The sequence below is a fragment of the Phodopus roborovskii genome, unplaced genomic scaffold (assembly GCF_943737965.1).
Source record: "Phodopus roborovskii unplaced genomic scaffold, PHOROB, whole genome shotgun sequence".
Classification (NCBI taxonomy): domain Eukaryota; kingdom Metazoa; phylum Chordata; class Mammalia; order Rodentia; family Cricetidae; genus Phodopus; species Phodopus roborovskii.
Window position 1 is genome coordinate 22117255 of NW_026126549.1, and position 18970 is coordinate 22136224.

Sequence of the window (18970 nt, forward strand, 5' to 3'; positions counted from 1 at the left end):
TGGAGCAAAGCTGAAAGCTAAATTTGATCCATAGGCAGGGAGAGAGGGGGGGGGAGGGAGGGAGAATAAAAGAGATAGTAAAATAGAGAGAGTAAAAGAGAGACAGACAGAGAGAGAGAGAGAGAGAGAGAGAGAGAGAGAGAGAGAGAGAGAGAGAGAGAGAGAGAGGAGAGACTGACCTGGACTTTTGAAACCTCAATGTCCACCCCAGTGACACACTTCCTCCAACAAGGCCACATCTCCTTCAGCAAGGCCACACCTTCTGATCCTTCCTAAACAATTTCACTAACTGAGAATGAAATATCCAAACATATGAACTAATGAGGACCATTCTCACCAAATCACAGGGCCCTAGGTCAGTTTAGCCTTGTTGTTAGAGCATTTTTTTTTTTCCCCAACAGATGCTGGTTGACTGGTAGATAGAGTGGCAAGGCTATTTGGAGAAGCTCTTTTGATTATTGTTACTTTTTATATTTTTGGTTGTGAGCCTAGCCTTTAACCGGCTGAGCCATCTCTCCAGCCCTGATTATTATTATTTTTAAACAGGAAGTAGGAGTTGGTACTCCCCACCCAAATAAGTAGGGAGTAGTCATTTGACTGAGGGGAAGTAGCATCTTTGCTCAGTGGCACTCAAGTTCTGCCAAGGTTTGCAATCGTTACAATGAGTAATGTTAGTATGCTGGTTTGTTTCCTCCAGACACCCGCACTTGCTCAAGAGCAGGAGGCCTATAAGAGGTGGGAAAATTTGTTTCCTCAGGGTAGGAAGGAAGATGGAGGGAAGAGTCCGAGAACACTTGAGAAAGTGTGACTATTGGAAGGAGCATGGAATTTAGGCTACCAAAAAAGACGGACAGTGTGGGAAAGGGCAGAGGCCAGGGAAATAGGAAGAATCTATCGAAGACCAGGAGATATCAACACAAGGGGTATGGGAAAAGATGGCAGGAAGTAGGAAAGTGGGCTGCTAAAGTCGACACCACAGAGAACACAGTTATTGGTTATTGGGGTTACGGATACTATTCTGGAAATGGTTGTCCTCATTAGGTTTCTGTTATTGTTACTATAGAGAAACAGTCATAAATTGCAAGACCAAATAGGCAAAGGGGATCTGCAACATTCTCGCAGCCTGAAGAAGCCGGGAGGGAGGAGGGCTTTTTTTTTTTTTTTTTTTTTTTTTGTTCACGATCAGTTGAGATCAGTACTCAACACACACTAGCTGCTCCTTAAAGAATTTGTAAAGAACGCACACACACTCTTTTAAATACCCGACTACACCCCAGGTAAATCCCCATCAGGCCAGTTTCGCAACACTGCACTTACGCACTGTCCTCCCCACCCCGCCCCAGTTACCGGCCACCTTCGCCCCAGGAAGTTTGAGCTCTTCGCTTCCCGTAGGCGCCCTTCCCGGCTTCCTCCGCGGCGTTCCCACGCCGACGCTCCCGGGGATTGCGGCGTTCTGGACTGCTTCCCTCTTCGTGTCAGCAAACGACCAAGGCAATGGCAGCCCAGAAGATAAACGAGGGGCTGGAGCATCTGGCGAAGGCAGAGAAGTAGTGCGTGGAGTTGTCGCCGGGCTAGTGACCCACGTTTCTTGGCCGTGCGCGCGGGCGGACCGGGAGGGAGGGCCGTGATGCTGTCCGCGCCCGGGGCGGTGTCTTCCCTTGTGGGTCAGTCCCCTGCAGTCGGCGGCGCGGGCCAGCGCCTCGGCATCTGCAGCAGGTGCCCGCATCACAGCCTCGTCTGCCCGGCACCGGGTCCCGAGGGGTTGCGGCCGCTCTGCTCCTAGAGTACTTGCGGGCTCGGGGGTGGCCACTTTATTTCCTTTTCATGACAGCCAGAAGTGACCCCATAGACGAAATCGCCCGGCGGAGAGCCATTGCTAGGAGACAGACCCTGCTGCCCACATGCGGGGGGTGTAGACTAATTCTGGAAACTCTCTTCCTTAGTCGTCCTAATCTCTGGGGGACAAGGTCTATATTTCCTTAGTCCTGTGTGAGTGACTCAATAGTCATCCAGCTGTACTGGAAACTGAGAATTCTTCTTATTCCTTTGACACCAACATGACCCTCCCCCACGTCCATGAATTACAACATACATATTTAATGATTATTGACTGTAAGAAATTTCTTAGTACACTGTTAGTTAGGTGCATCATAAACTAAGATCTTAACAACTTTCCAAAGTAGTAGTCTTCACTTTACAAAAGAGGAACGGAGGCTGCCAGAAACTTCCTGGAGATCTGTCCAAGGCTGCCCAGCCGAACAGAACAGGATTACGAAGTGGAAACCCACAAGCTCTTCCTTAAATACCGCATTGCCTCCAAACAGTGGCTAGGAAGGCCAGCTGTCGGTGCAGAGGGTGATCTCAAGAATCCGTTTTGCTGGTGGGATCAAACATAAAAGAACAGAGCATGAGCTCTTAGCCATAATGAAGTTGCATTATGTGAACTTCAGGGAGAAGAGATTGGCCCCCTGAATTAAGGGCCAGTTGGAACCAGAGTAGCATCCTTTCCGTAATGGCTTTGTTCTCATGACAGCTGTGTATGGAGCTGAGCCTTTGGCTCCTAGGTGTCTCTACTGGGATAAGAGTCAGGATGGGGTCATAGATGTGGTTGGTGGGTAATGTATTGGATTCAGGCCTAAAGGGTGTTTGAAGTTGCTCTAGGTAGAAGAGTCAGTGGATGGCAGGAAAAATGGGTCAGGAGTGTAGGAGAGGTAGTCGGATTTAACTCTTACTATTTTGGTGGCAATAGCTCTCATTACCACTTTTTTTTTTTTTTTGTCTCAGGAAAGTTTTCTTACTGAGTCTTAGAACAGAAGCAGTCAAGGTTCCAAACAGGTTAGCCATCAAACCGACATTAACAGGGCCTTTATTCCTAACTACTGATGCTCTGCTGCCTACGGGTGATCTGTAGTTCTTAAAATCTCTCCAGTACATTGAATGATCATGTCTTGTTTTTGGATAAGACTTCCAAAATCACATTACTAATGGGTGTAATGGGTGTTTTTTTGTGAAGGGGCAAAGAGTTGGAATTTTGCTTTGCTGCTTATTTCCTCAGTTTTATAGATTAGACATTACATACAATTGAAGGATTTTGTTTTTCCAGGAGATAAAATTCTTCACAAACTTGAACATCTGTTTACACATTTAAATATTGTTGCAGTATATATGCATGTGCTAAGTGTTAAGTTTACTAAATAAATTTTACAGAGAAAAGTAACTTCAGAGGTAGACTCTGGGTAGTTGGTACATAGGTCACAGGTACTTCTATGGACCTGTGAAATGTATAGGGCCCAATCTCTCAGTTGCCCCTGAGTGTTATATATAAGCAGGCTTTCACTAGTTGAGTTGAAATTTAGAATAAGATGGTGTTCAGCAATTCTCAGGAACACCCCAAGTTTGAGACCTACTGGATTAGCTTGAACTGTGAGTTTGAAGTTATTTTTAAAATAAAAACAAAATACTGCAAAGAAGGCAAGAAAGATAAACAGTTACAAGGGGTACCCTTTGCTTTGGCTACTAGGCCATGGTTAATCCTGAAAAACCTCTCTCTCCTCTTTCTCCCTCCTGCTCAGTGGTGGCTGACTCTCAATCAGCCTTTGGTTACTCCCCTTGCTTTTCCTCTGAATGTTGTTTCCTTAAGCCTCTGCAAACTCCTCAAGGGATGCTGTGATCTTGGTATAACAGATACTCTTGGCTCTTTAATTGTACTCTCCCTGGTAGCCTCTCATCTGCAAAGGGCAGTATACTTACTTACTTCCAGGTTCTCCAGCTTGTTAAAGCACATGTTGTGGCACCCTCCAGACAGTTTCTGCCTGCGTTGATCTGGATTGGATAGTGTTGATGCTGCTGATCTGCAGACCATGTTTGTTATATTTGGGTGATATATAGGCATTTCAGAAGAAGGAAAACTCCATTTGTGGTGGGCCAGGGATGGAGGAAGAGATGAGGGTGCATTTATTGTGAATAAGTCTAGATATAGTTGAAAAGGCGGAGGGATCTGTGCCTTTTTTTTTTTTTTTTTTAATAAGAAATGTTTCTCTTTCGTTCTAGTCTGAAAACTGGTCTTTTAAAATGGAAGCCAGACTATGACAGTGCCGCTTCTGAATATGGAAAAGCAGGTATTTGTGACTAGAGTCCTCTTGCTGTTTTGTGTGGTGTTAACATAATCCAATAACTTTGTGTTAGCATAATTTCAGCGCTTCCTGTCAGACTTTACAAGTTAAAACAGAAAAACACAGAAGAAGAACTGTGCAGGCCTTGGCACATTCCTGGACTCACTCTTTTCAGATGTGTCGAGTGCTGAGTCAGAATCTGGTCCATGGTCTTGACAGTAGACATGGAATAGTGAGTGTCTGTCCAGCTGTGAGCATTTCGTCTGTGGGTGCCAGCTTCATTCATGGGTATCCATAAGTGTTCCTTAGTTCTGTCTTAGACTTGTACTGTTGAATAAAGAGTTTTCTTTCAGTTTTTAACCTAGTCTCTTTGGAGGATCCCTGCATATCGTGTGTTCTCCCACATTAATGTTTACAAGCTTCATTTGAGAATCAGTTAAGCTGTATATGCACATTTCAGTAAATGAACCTGCATATAAGTATAAACTATCTAAAATGTGCAGCAAAGGGAATTCATTGCAAGTTTAGTGTTGTATTAACGAATAATATGATGGCTGTGAACATCTGTTATCATTTTGGTATAAAGTAATACAACTTAATTGGATGCTGGTGAGATAACCCAAAGTGAAGGTGCTTGCTGCCGAGTCTGATGGCCTGAATATAGATCTACGTGGAGGGGTCTCAGTCCCACAGGTTGTCTCTGCCATCCTGGGCATGTGTGATAAAAATTTAAACGCCACATACTTGAAGTTCCTCAGGCATATTTTCATCTGAGACTATGTTATTGAGTATGGCTTTGAGATCTCCTGGAGCAAACACTTTTCACCAAATTTTAGTTTATCTCAAAAAGAAGCAAACAAACAAACCAGGTAACTACCGTTATTATATGCAGAGGGTTTATTTTCTATTCAAAAGGAAAACAGAAGTCTTTAGTCCTGTATTTAAATATTCCTTAAGCTTTGTTTATTGCATTGTGCAAATTGATTGTACTTTGTATTTAAAGATAAATTTGTTTGAAATCAAACTTTATATGGATTTTGTGAGACACTCTATGGTCTTTTTTTAAGACTTTTTTTTTAAACCAGAGATATATTTTTCAAGTTCGCTCTATGAAGGAAATTTAACAGCTTGCTTGATGTCTCCAGGACTGTGTACTGCTTCCAGCAGTAAATATTCTGAATCAGGTCTCCTACAAATTTGTCCTTGTTTGCTTTCCATAAGAGTATATGCAGAATAGAGCCAAGTGGAGGAATCTTTATTAAAAAAAAAAGTAGGGACAAGCACAAATAGAAGTAGTTGTTTGTTTTCCACACTTGGCTTAAGAGTTCTCTGAGAGTGTGTGTTTAAGAAGTAATAGTTGAGGACACCTATCCAGAAGGGAGGCTGAGGCAGGAGGGCCTGTTCAAGTTGGAGGTCATTCTAGGCTGTTTAACTGAGTTCCCAGTCACTGGGTAGTACATGTGTGGAGACCCTGTCTCAGAATGACAAAACAAATGAAAGATGCCACTTTTCTCAAGTCAGTATGCTTCTTACTTTTCATAATCTACCCTTGGTGACTTTTCCAAAGACTGCATTACTGTCTTCCAGGGTCATCCTGATTGCTTCACCCTCGTGAGCTTCCCTTGTAAAGCAGCCAGCAGTATACGTTAGCCCTTCAAGAGTTATAGATAGCTAAGTGAAAAGCAAAAGACTGGTTGGCACTTAAAGACTGTGCCCAAAGGGAAGCTTTATTAGAAGACTGATGTGTTGATTGGGCTTCGGTTTGTCAGTAATGCAGTGAGCTGGAAGAAAAGAGGCTGGGGAGTGAGGTGCTCCCTTGGGTGGAGTGAGTACTAGAAGGAGCACCAATGTGTGGCTAGAAATAAACAGTGAAAGCCTTAACAAGCTTCTAAGAGTATACTCAGAAAGATTATAAGTTGCTTTAGGTAAAAGTAATATTTTACACTTCCATGAGACTCCCTATTTGAAATTACTGTATTTTGTGATATGTCACATATGATGCAGATTTAGGTAATGATTCATTTGAGGGCTGTTAATGATGGAAATAGAAGGTCTTACTTTTTTTTCTTTTCCTGTTTCAGCTGTTGCTTTTAAAAATGCCAAACAATTTGAGCAAGCAAAAGATGCCTGCCTACGGGAAGCTGTTGCCCATGAAAATAATAGGGCGTATCTTTTTTAGCTTTAAACAGAAATGGGACAACTAGATTTTGACACATTTTCCCTGTTATAAATTCAGTGTTTGAGGTAAAATGTTTTGCAGTTAGAAAAGGATGAACAGTGTGTGTGCTTTAAAGCCCATGGGAATACTCAGTGAGTGTCCCTGGCTGGGCATGTGTTGGTGCAGGCAGCCCCACTGGCCTGTTATTTCCTACTGCTCCTGGCTTTGTTGACAGGGATTTGTCCTGAGGTGGAGATTTATAAACATTCTAGAACGAAATGTTCTTGGTGTATCTTAAAGGCTATCGTTTATACATGTCCATTTTACACGCAAAACGAAACCTTGTCTTAGTATTCTTGCACTTCATCCTGCTGATGTGTAGTAGTTTAAAGGTCTTTACAGTGTTTTGTCAGTGTTTGGGTTGTAAGGGCCATTAGCAGCGCTGGGCTAATGTAACCGGGTGGACCAGTGACTTAGTTAACTGTCTCTGGAAAGTAGATCTCTGGAAACCATTGATTTCTTCTTTTTTTCCTTAATTTTGACATTGTTATATCCATTCAGCCTTTTTCATGCTGCCAAGTAAGTAATTTGCCACCCATTTTTTATGTGTTTGCAGATGTTTTAAAAGTTGGTGTTTTGCTCTGTGTTTTTAAATACTTATATTAATTTAATTAAAATCATTATTTTCGTTTGTTATAGTCATCAGCCAAGTGTCTCCTAATTCTAAGAAAGATTTTCAAATTAAATTCTGCATAATACTTTGCTTGTGAAAACATAAGTGACTTGGAAGTCATTTTCCTTCCTTTAGTTATTGGTTGCTAAGTGCCCATAGAAGAGATGCGAGCCTTCTCCTTTTGTGGAACACATTTATTTGTTTGAAAACTTAGAATTGGGATTGTCTTTTAGCCTTTCTGAGACAGACTTAATTTGGCTGAATAAAATAAATTCAGTGTTTGATGTTCCTAAGGTACCCTTGCTCTATAAAGTAAATGAATAAAAGAGAAAGCAAGGAAGGACCTCCAGTGTGGCAGATGGGTCTGGTGTGACATGCTATGCTTGAGCTCCTTTGTGCTGCTCAGTTGCTGACCAGCATCTTCACAGGTTTCTCCCTGTTTCTTCATTAAGGTCTCATCAGAGACATTGTATTCTCTTTGCAGAGCTTATGAGCAAGCTGGCATGATGTTGAAGGTTAGTAATACTGTATCAAAACAGCCATGGAGGTAAAGTGAATTAGCAGACCGCCCAGGTAGAGTCATGTTGCAGTTGACAAGTTTCCTCCCTGTAAAGTCAGAGGTGGTGAGGGTTGTAGGAGTGGAAGCAAAAGCTATGTCATGATATCTTGCCTGGGGTAGCACTAATTGGATCCATAGTGAATATCCTGTGGCAGTTAAGATATTGAAAGTGCCACGTGCAAGGAACCGTATTGGGAGGGAACAGGGAAGAGCAGGCTGTAGGCACTGCAGCCAGGACAGAGGGAGCTGCTGAAGACAGCTGCATGAGCTTTCCCTGCATCTGAGAAGTGGAGGGATATAGTCTGTATATAGTAAAGTTTTACAAGGATGTTTGTTTTGTTAAATTACTTGTAGGTTATGAAAAGGAAAATTAGCTTTATAATTTTTTTTGGGTTTTATAATGTCAGGTTGGAGTCAAGAGAGTCCCAAACTAGTTATTGCCACTTATCTTACTCCTTTTGAATGGGATAATGGAATATTTTGATCAATATGCCACAGTTATGCTTCTTTATAGGAGGTTAGGGTTACTATCCTGTTGTAGTTGTAGTGAGATGTGTGTGTGTGTGTGTGTGTGTGTGTGTGTGTGTGTGTGTGTGTGTGTGCGCGCGTACGTGTGTGCGCGTACATATGCCAGAGCTCAATCTTGGGTGTCTTCAGCTACCCACTTTGTTTATTGAGACAAGCTCTCTGGTCTGGTGCTTGCTAATTAGGCTACTGGCTGACTGGTGGTTCCTGGCATGCACCTGTATCCACCTCCCCAGAGCTGAGATTACAAACACCTGTCATATGTTGGGCTTTTTGTTGAGTTCTAGACCTAGATCTCAGACGGTACCTACTCTGTATTGCTGTGTGTATATCAAAACATAAATATGTGTAGGTAAAAAAAATTGAATTGTTAAAACTGCACTTCTTAAGTTGAGACATATTGTGCCCCGTGCTGCATACTTTTCCTGAAGGAGATGCAGAAACTGCCTGAGGCTGTCCAGCTGATCGAGAAAGCCAGCATGATGTACCTGGAGAACGGCACCCCTGATACAGCAGCTATGGCTTTGGAGCGAGCTGGAAAGTACGTACCCACAGCTGTTGTGGTTTCCCTGGCTTTGCAGAGGACTCCTTTTTCTTGAAAAGTTCTTTAAGAAGCAAGTTTCTTAATTCTCACAAGTTGTCTTCTCTATCTAATTCAGGCTCATAGAAAATGTAGATCCCGAGAAGGCTGTACAGTTGTATCAGCAGACAGCGAATGTATTCGAAGTAAGTTAGAATTTCATTTGTTTCTTTAATTACTCCTAATATTTTCATTCATAATATATAGGAAAAGAAAAATGCAGTGGATTCTTTTTAAGTTTTTTCTGTATATACAGCCCAACTCTGTTCCTTTTTTCTTCTAGAGGATAGTGAATGGGCTAGCAACTTTAGTGCTACCGTCTATTGCTTTATGCGGTTGTTATTGAAGGGCAAGAAGAATTCCACATTAACTCTGCCGACACTCCCTTTTCTTTGATTCCTCCAGAATGAGGAACGCCTACGGCAGGCAGTTGAACTTCTAGGAAAGGCCTCCAGACTGCTAGTACGAGGACGAAGGTATGGCTCTCAAAACTGTATGCCTATGGGTCATATATATTTTGAATCTATATTTGGGACTTGTACATAACCTTGGATCTAGCTTATCTACACCTAAACCAACAATGGGAAAAATGGGCATCTTCTAAAGAGTAGGCACATGGAATGTAAACCTGTTTTTCTGTCATCTAATTCCAAAATGTGTCATGCTGCTGTTGCCTAATAGTAGCTCAGTAGAGTGAAAGAAGAGTTTTTTCGATCTGCTCTTGCACTGCCTTGTGTTTCTCTGGATAAATGACAGAGGCACCCTAAATACCCATGATACTTGAGTTTTGCCATTAAGTGGGTCGTTTTAGTTACCCTGTTTTGTTTTGTTTTTCTTTCCTGTTTCTGTGTGAAGTTAAAGATGGTTCTTTCAATTTCTGAGAAGAATTGTGTTAGAATTCTGATGGGGATTTCATTGACTCTAGATTGCCGTTAGTGGGGTGGCTGCTTTCATAGTAGTAATCCTAGTGATACATGCTAATGGGAGGCCTTTGCATCTTCTGGTGTCTTCAGTTCTTCAATAGCTTAAGGTCTTTCACTTGCTGGCTTTGAGTTACCCCAAGGTATTCACGAACACACGTGTGCATGTGTGTGTGTGTGTGTGTGTGTGTGTGTATGTGTGTGTTTGTTGTGAAAGGTACTGTTTCTCTTACTTCTTGCACAGTATATTTGTCATTTGTATATAAGAAGGCTACTGATTTTTTTATGTGTTAGGAATTGTTTAATCTGCTGTAGAAGTTTCCTGGTGGAATTTTTAGTGTCTTTTATATACACCATCATTTACAAATAAACATATTTAACTTCTTCTTTCCCTGTTTCTGTCCCCTTGATCTCCTTTTTTGTTTTATTGCCCTAGCTAAGACTGTAATTACTGTTTTGAATATGTGTGGAGAGAGTGGACATCCTTGTCTTTTCCAACTTTAGCAGAAATGTGTTGAGTTTCTCTCCAGTTAGGTTGCCGTTGGCTATGGGCTTGCTCTAAATTGTCTACATTATGTTGAGGAATGTTCCTCATATCCCCACTCTCTCTTGTACTTTTATCATGAAAGGGTGGTGGATTTTGTTGAAGGCCTTTTCTTCTAATTAGGTGGTCATATGGTTCTTGTCTTTCAATTTGATTAATACAGTGGTTTATATTTATTGATTCATGTATATTGAACTATCCCTGCTTCATTGGGATGAAGCCAACTTGATCATGGTAGATAAATCTTTTTCATATGTTCTTGGATTTGGTTTGCAAGTATTTTATTGAGAACATTTACATCTATATTCATAAGGGGTATTGGCCTATATAGTGGCCTTATAAAAAGAATTAAGAAATATTCCTTCAGTTTCTCTTTTATGGAATAAATTGAAACATATTGGCATTAATTCTTTGAAGATCTGAATCTTCTCAAAGAACCAACTCTTCCTTTCATTGATTCTTTTTATTGATATTTTCCCTCTTGTTTCTGTTTCATGGATTTCAGCCCTGAGTTTATTGTTTCTTCTGTCTACTCCTCGGGTTTTATTTCTTGTTTTTCTAGAGCTGTCAGGTGTGTTAGTAAGTTAATAACATGAGATCTCTAGTTTTTTTGATGTAGTTATTTAGTATTATGAACTTGGCTCTTAGAACTGCCTTCATTGTGGTCTATAGATTTGGATATGTTTTGTTTTCATTTTCATTCACTCCTTAAAAGTTTTCTTTCTTTTTAATTTTCTTCTTGATTTCTGTCTTGACCCCGAGTTGTTCAGTTCCCATGAGATGTCTGTTGTTTTTCATTCCCACTTTTAATCCATGGTAGTGAGATATGGGTAGGCTGTTGTTTCAGTTTCCTTGTATCTGTGGAGATTTGCTTTGCGGCCTTGCATACTGTTAATTTTGAGGAATGTTCCATGAGCTTCTGAGGAGAAAGATTCTTTAGAGTTTGGGTGGGATGTTCTGTAGCTTGTCTGTCAGGTCCATTTGTTTTATGCCATTATTTAGCTACAGTGTTTCTCTGTTTAGTTTTTGTGTGGATGATCTGTCTGTTGGTGAGAGCTGGGTATTGAACTCATTCACCTTCACTGTGTGAGGGTCATCATGTGACTTTTACCTCTGGTAGTATTTCATTTATGAACCTGGGTGCCATTGTGTTTAGTGCATAATAGATTTGTAATGTTGGATTTCTTCTTTGATATGAAGTGTCCCTGGTAGAAAGTGACACAGAGAATGGAAAGCTAGAAGGAAAGCAGTATTTTATTTTATTTTATTTTTTAAAGAATGTAGGATCTAAGGCACAAATAGTTCCATTCAGAAAAGCTAGACTTGTGCCAATTTTTTTCTTAGTTTTTACTTTACCTTAATTTATGTGTAGGAAATAATTTTCATTATTGAAATTCTATTTACCAAGTTCTCATTTAGTAATATTTAAGACTTTAAAGAAATTTTTATTTTATTAAAATATAATTACATCATTTCCCCACTTCCTATCCTTCCTCCAATCCCTTCCATATTGTTATCTCTGCTCTCTCTCAAATTCATGGCCTTTTTTTTCTTTAATTTCTATTGTTTTTTACACACAAACACACACACACCATACCACACCACACCCAGAGGCAAAGAAATACAGCCTACTGAGTTTAGTGTTAGTATATTTTTTTTAGAGCCGACCACTTGGTATTGGGTAACCATTTAGGGAATTCATGTTAGAGTAAAATTAACTCTTCCTCTCACAGCAGACCTTAATTGCCTGTAACTCTTTATCTAGGGGTGGGGCCCTTTGAGTTTTCCCCTTGCATATAAGCTTGCTGACTATTGTTATTGTTCAGTCTTGTTTAGACAACCCAATTTTGTTGTTGTTGTTTTCAGGTCAAAGCCAATATTATTAGGGTTTAAAAGAGAAAAATTCCGGGGAATGCTAGATTTAAATCTCAGCAGCTGCCTAGAGATGCCTTGCCTGCCATTCTGCTGTCTGAGTTGCTATTGTGGCAGGAGGAAGGGCTTTAAAGAAAGAATAAGAAAGCCCAAAGTATCAGAAACTTGGGTTCTGGCCACCATCTGGAAAAAAGGAAAATTGCACTACACACCTGCTCTGTTTGACATCTCTTTTGTCTTTAGGTTTGATGAGGCTGCACTGTCTATCCAGAAAGAAAAAAATATTTACAAGGAAATTGAAAATTATCCAACTTGTTATAAGGTATTCTTTGAATTTGTCTGGTTTGGCTTTACTTTAGATAATTTTACACATTAGTATAAAATATTTACTCTAAGATTCTGTGTAATTTGTTTCTATAAAATAGTAATTTATAGTCTTGTGTTTCTGATCATGACAACCTACCTTCCTTATAATAGCAATACTCAACAAAATACAAAAAGTATTTACCCCACACCATGAACAGTAAAGAAAAATGGGTGGCCTGTGGAGGGCACTGAATGCTTGGAGAAGCCACCAACTCAGGAGAGTCCATCCCTGGAAGTTTCTGTTTTCTATGCCCTGAGATGCCCCTAGTCATGGTACTAGGCAGGAAAGACTGCAACTAAAGCGCCAAAAGAGACTTCCTCCCTGAAACTGGAGGGATAAGGGAGTCCCCCCCCCACACACACACACACACTTGGTTAAGTTGAGCTCTGGTTGTGGATCTGTAGCTGATGTGGTTCCAAGGCATGGCTGGTAGACCTGGCAAGGGGAGCCAAGAGAGCAGGGACAGATCGCAGAGAGGAGAGTGTGGGAGAAGGGCATCCCCTATGTGTGTGATTCATGCACATCTTGGCTATGTTTGCCTGTGCCAGACCCAAAGTAGGAGTGCCAGCTCTGAGAATTGAAATAAGACTAAAACCACTAAGTCTCATCCTGCCCATGAAAGTCTGGTGTATAGGACAGACCCCAAGATCAGAACAAAGAATTCAAGCAGGTCAGACTCCCACCCACCAGAAGTCATCTGTAGTCTGTGTGAACCTAGGATGGTGGAATGTCATTAAAACATCACACTTTTCCTGAGAATTACAGCACCATATGTGGTGTGACATAGTTACTGTAGCTGTTTTACAACAAAGGCAAACACAGGTGAATGGAAATGAACTGTCTTAATATAGAAAAATACTTTTATAGATGCTGTAAGAGTGAGCCATTTGAAAATTTTGAGACATAGTATCTGAGACAAATTACTAGATGGAATTAAAGTTATAGCAAGACAACTGATAATAGTTATTGTCTTGTAGTTGCAACAAAATGCTCTGACAAAAGCCACTTCAGGAACAGAAATTATTTGGGGATCACAGTTTGAGAATACATGTGCTGGGGCAGCAGCTGGTCGGTCATGTTACATCTGCAGTCAGGACACAGGGCTGTGATTGTGCTGCTCTCTCTCTCCTCTCTCCTCTCTCTCTCCCTCCCTCCCTCCCTCCCTCCTTCCCTCCCTCCTTCCCTCCCTCCCTCCCTCCCTCCCTCCCTCCCCTCCCCCCAGTCCAGGACCTAAGCCTTAGAATGCTGCCCCCTGCAGTGGGCAGGTCTTCTCATCTCAGCCTTATAGAAACAGTCCCTCTCACATGGACAGTCTCTGGAAACTGCTGAAAAGCTTGTCTCCTATGTCCTTCTGAATCCTCTGAAGTTGATAATTAGTATTTACCTTCACAGCTACGACTCAGTGATACTGAAGACCAGCGTAAAGAATATACGAGGGTGGTTTCAGTGCGTTGTATAGACTGGGCACCGTAGTGTATATCTGTAATTCTAATTCTGCTGAGGCAGGAGGATTGTGAGTTTGAAGCCAGCCTGGACTGCATTAGTAGGTCCTGTCCCAAGAATCAAAACAACACCACCAAAAAGAAAAAAAAAAAAAAAAAATAAATTAAAAAAAAAAAAACAACCAGAAAAAGTAAAACGCTTTATGAAGAGCTATTCTCCCAGGAAGTTGTTATCTGTGGTATTCTTCATCTTCTAAGCAGTGCCATTGTCCCATTGTCTCTGTTATCTACAGTTTCTGTGGTATCTTTTTTCCTAATATCTGAAAATTTCAGGCTAAAATTGTAGAGTTACAGGTCTTCACTGTTTTATTCTTTTTCAACATTAATCGCATATAAATATTTGAAAGAAATTCTGTGAATGTGCACTGGCTGCATTCTTAGACTTTGATGTAAACAGTTTGCCCTCTGGCCATTAATGCCAGTGTCAGCAGGTTCTGGTTAGAGCAGACAGGCTCAGGCCTGTCTCACCTTCAGTGTCCCCAAACCCCTGTGGAAGTTACTGTAGAACTTGGTGTGTTTCTCATGAGTGAACTAGTGCTCTGAAAATTAAATTCGTTCTTCTAAGTATTCCAAGAAGGTGGATATGAAAATAGGTATTGGTTTGCATCACAGCCTTCCCTCTTGTTTCAGAAAACAATTGCTCAGGTCTTGGTTCATCTACACAGAAATGACTATGTGGCTGCAGAGAGGTGTGTCAGGGAGAGCTACAGGTAAGGTTTGGCTGTTTTCACTGAGCAGTGTTGACATTCCTTAGACAAGTTTTGTTTGTAATCCATGAAACATTTACAGACCTTCCAGGAGATAAGACTGCATTGCAGGGCTCTTTGTTGTTGTGTCTCTTGTGTGTGCCCAGCAAACCTGCACTGCAGAGCTCCAGTTTTACCAGTTGCTTTCTTACATTGCTCTCTGAATGATTTGTCAGTTACCTTTGCCTTTAAATGACAACAGCAGCAAAAAAGAATTGTGATATGTTGCAAATCAGGTTGAGGCATTTTCTTGAGGGGTCATGAATAAGTATTGGTAATTTATTGTGGGAGTGTCTTGAGCACTATAGGGTTCCCAGTGGTATCCTTGGTCTCCACCCTCTGGTTGCTGATAAAACCCCAACACCTCTAACTATCAGAATGTCTGTAGACCTGCTGGGGCAGTTATCGCTGGTGAAGGAGTCTTAAGGGAGAGCTCAAGTGTGGTTTGTGCTTCCCATAGCATTCCAGGGTTTAATGGCAGTGAAGATTGTGCTGCGCTTGAACAGCTGCTGGAGGGATATGACCAGCAAGACCAAGATCAAGTGTCAGAGGTCTGCAGCTCTCCCCTTTTCAAGTACATGGACAATGACGTAAGTGGGCCTTTTGGGTTAACCTTCCTCTTGAAATGATTTTCTTCCTGCAGACTTGTGAGTTTTCTACCTCTATACCTGTATTTTGCACATCAAAGTATGCTCATAGAGGAACCAGCCAATCCAGGTGAACGTCACTATGTTTAGGTGGTGTGTCTACCAAATGCTTTCATGACCACTTACTTGCTTCCTAGTTTGGTTGTCATGTGCACACTATAAATTCAGCCCCATTTTTCACATCCTCTCTGCTGCCCTGCTTCTTGGTTTATCCAGTTGCTGTTGGGCTCTCTCTGAAAGAGGCCCTCATGTATAGCTGTAGGCCTGTGGGCATCCCATGTCTGTGATAGCTGTGTGAGACAGGCTATTAATTTATCATCTTCGAGTCTGACCTGTAGAATGGAAAAGTTCAATTTGTCTCCTAGACTATTGTGAAGAATCATCTGGTCTTCAAATGAGAAACATTGGATGAGAATACATCCATATTATCTACAATTCCCAAGTTAGGTGCATAATTGATACACCTACCACTGTCAGCAGGTCTGTCGAATCATGATTCCAGAGCATTTCTCTCAAAATTCTGGTTCATGAGAATGGATGATTAAGTTCTGGTCTTTTAAAACTTCTGTTTATTACTCTGTGCATGTATATAGTATGTGTGAACACAGATGCCACAGCACACATGTGGAGGTCAGGACAGCTTTGTGAAGCTGCTTTTCCTTCTGTCCTGCTATGGGTCCTGAGGATTAAATTGTGCAGCAAACACTTTCAGCCACTGAGCCACCTTGCTGACGTCATGCACATGCACTTCTTTCCTCTAAAAGATTTTTGCTTTTAATTTTTGTGTGTATGAGTGTTTACCTGCATTTATTGCACCACATGTGTGCCTGGTGCCTGCAGAAGTCAGAATAGGGTGTTGGATCTCCTGGAACTGGAGTTAAAGATGGTTGTGAGTCGCCATGTGGGTTTGGGAACTGAACTCAGATTCTCTGCAAGAGCAGAAGTCCTGACTACTGGGAGCCATCCCTGCACTCTCACCCTTACCGTCATCCACCCCACCCTCACCCACCCCACCCTCATCCACCCCACCCTCACCCACCCCACCCTCATCCACCCCATCCTCACCCACCCCACCCTCATCCACCCCACCCTCATCCATCCTCACCCTCACCCACCCCTACCCTCATCCACCCCACCCTCATCCACCCCACGCTCATCCACCCCACCCTCACCCACCCCACCCTCATCCACCCCATCCTCACCCACCCCACCCTCATCCACCCCACCCTCATCCACCCCCCCACCCTCATCCACCCCACCCTCATCCATCCTCACCCTCACCCACCCCTACCCTCATCCACCCCACCCTCATCCACCCCACCCTCATCCACCCCACCCTCACCCACCCCACCCTCACCCACCCCACCCTCATCCACCCCCCCCACCCTCACCCACCCCACCCTCATCCACCCCATCCTCATCCATCCTCACCCTCATCCACCCCATCCTCATCCACCCCCACCCTCACCCACCCCACCCTCATCCACCCCCCCACCCTCACCCACCCCACCCTCATCCACCCCACCCTCACACTCATCCACCCCATCCTCATCCACCCCACCCTCATCCACCCCATCCTCATCCACCCCACCCTCATCCACCCCCCCACCCTCATCCACCCCCCCACCCCTCACCCACCCCACCCTCACCCACCCCACCCTCATCCACCCCACCCTCATCCACCCCACCCTCACCCACCCCACCCTCATCCACCCCACCCTCATCCATCCTCACCCTCACCCACCCCACCCTCATCCATCCCTACCCTCATCCACCCCTACCACTGGCCTTTTTATAGTTAACTCATGCTAAGACACTGTCAGGATTCCAGCTTTCCAGCTTTAATAACATATCTTACTGTTGACAGTATGCTAAGCTGGGCCTAAGCTTAGTGGTCCCAGGAGGGGGTATCAAGAAGAAATCACCAGCAACTCCCCAGGCCAAACCTGATGGAGCCACCAGCACAGCTGTTGAGGAGGAGGAAGACGAGTATTCAGGAGGCCTATGCTAGTACCCTGCCTGCAGAGGAGATGAAAAGATGGGAAATCCTGGCAAGCCCTTTCATGGGATTAGGACTCATCTGTGGACATCTGTCATGGAGATTATGATGTTGAGTGTTAATACATGTCAAATTTACTTTGCCATCTTTCCACTCAGCCATTGTATCTACTACCTGTGAATCACCGTCCTTTCCAGTGTAAGAGTGGAAATGAGCAGAAAATAAGTCATATTTTAATAATTGATTTTCAAATGTATAGACAAATTATATTGTAAACAAGACAGGAAATAGACATATTTACTCTTTTCTCTTGGGTTCTTGTAATTTATTGTTAGGTAATTTTCATTGCATTTTATTTAACGTTGCCTCTAAACATGATTTTTTTTTCTTTTTGTAAAAATAATTGTTTCAAAACTGGCCTGGTTTTTCCCACTATCTTTCTGTGTTTTCACATGGTACCTATGCATGTTCTGGCTAATGTTCTCACGAGCATCCACAGAGCCCAAAAGAGAGGCAGACAGCAGGTCCTCAGCATGGGTGTTCCAGAGTCGCCCATGGTGATGGTGCATGGTTACACCTTCCACCCTTACAGGGGTGACAAGATCATTGATGATCACAAAGCTGGGGATGTAGTTGTCACTCTTGTAGGCGGGTTAAATGAATATGGAATATCAGCCCCAGATTTGATGTGCTACATGAAGACCTAGGAATGGCAGTTATCTTCCCATCTTGTCGGTTTGGTTGCATTGTACCCATAGCCTCAGCTGGCATCATGAACCATGAAGCAGGACAAAATCACAGAGGGGAAACCTGAGATTCTCTTTTTAGGGAATAAAACATAAGAATAAAAAGAATGCTTGAGTGGAGGGAGGGCTTGTCTCATTTGAAAAGGAAATTTAGCCATCACCATGTTAGATCCATTTAAGTTATTGAGTCTTTTCAGAGACAAGCTTGGAACAAAAGCTTTATAATATTTAGCTCAGTGTGTGACTACAAAATGTCGAAGGCAATATATTAAAATGATGTTATAAATATCTTCAGCCCTCCCCAAAGCATTGTCTTTTTTCTTAACAATAAATAAGATGGCAGTGTTCAAGCCATCCAAAATGGGATTAAGACCATTTATGTATCCAGTATGACAAGTAATGTTCCTGTCAGTCTGGTATGCATGCATTTCTTACCTCCTCCAAAATAATTTTTATTTGCAGTTCATCAGAGTAAAAAGCCAAAGAGGGTTTTGAAAGACATACATTTAGGACTGGATTAGCAATCTTTTCATACCTCATAAATTTTCCATGATTATTTCCTATTTGAAGCATTCCTCTTTTTGCCCTGTATGGTTTAGAGCCATTTCATAATCGATGTGAACGGAAGAGCTGCAAGCAGCAGCAGTGTGTACTAGGCGGCAGTGCTGACTGCAACAATTCTGTCACCAAGGTCACCACTGTCTCCTTATGCACACCTTATTTGCAAATAGTATGCTTAGTTTTGCTGGATTTCCAAAATCTAGGAAAAGCATCTTTATGCTACCAGTCCTAGTGGCAGATGTTCAACAGACTAGCATCTTCTTCCAGGTGTGCTTGAGAGAGTGTGGATGTCGTTGTGCAGTCCCTGCACAGATTACAGGTCTGATGTGAAACACTAATGTAAGTTTTATACTTTCCACTAAGTTACCTGCATAGTTCTTTGGGTTTCAAGTCATTGTCTTTAATTGCATTGAAATTATGAATAAAGCTGTATTTTGGCATTTTTATTTAAAGAGGAAA

At 42.3% G+C, this 18970-nt stretch overlaps 1 protein-coding gene across 1 annotated transcript; it reads left to right on the forward strand.

The window, feature by feature from the left end:
• Positions 1–1381: 1381 nt before the first annotated feature.
• Positions 1382–18970, forward strand: Napg (NSF attachment protein gamma). Its single transcript, XM_051200836.1, has 12 exons — positions 1382–1550; positions 4051–4118; positions 6194–6278; positions 6832–6849; positions 7428–7458; positions 8459–8568; positions 8687–8753; positions 9013–9083; positions 12187–12265; positions 14443–14522; positions 15019–15148; positions 17073–18970. The coding sequence occupies exons 1-12, from the start codon at positions 1495–1497 to the stop codon at positions 17214–17216; spliced, it is 939 nt and encodes a 312-aa protein (XP_051056793.1). The 5' UTR covers positions 1382–1494; the 3' UTR covers positions 17217–18970.

Coding starts and splice junctions, on each gene's coding strand:
- Napg (XM_051200836.1), top strand. CDS start 1,495: ATGGCAGCCCAGAAGATAAACGAGGGGCTGGAGCATCTGGCGAAGGCA. Junction 1,551..4,050: donor CTGGCGAAGGCAGAGAAGTA/GTGCGTGGAGTT, acceptor CTTTCGTTCTAG/TCTGAAAACTGGTCTTTTAA. Junction 9,084..12,186: donor CTGCTAGTACGAGGACGAAG/GTATGGCTCTCA, acceptor TTTTGTCTTTAG/GTTTGATGAGGCTGCACTGT.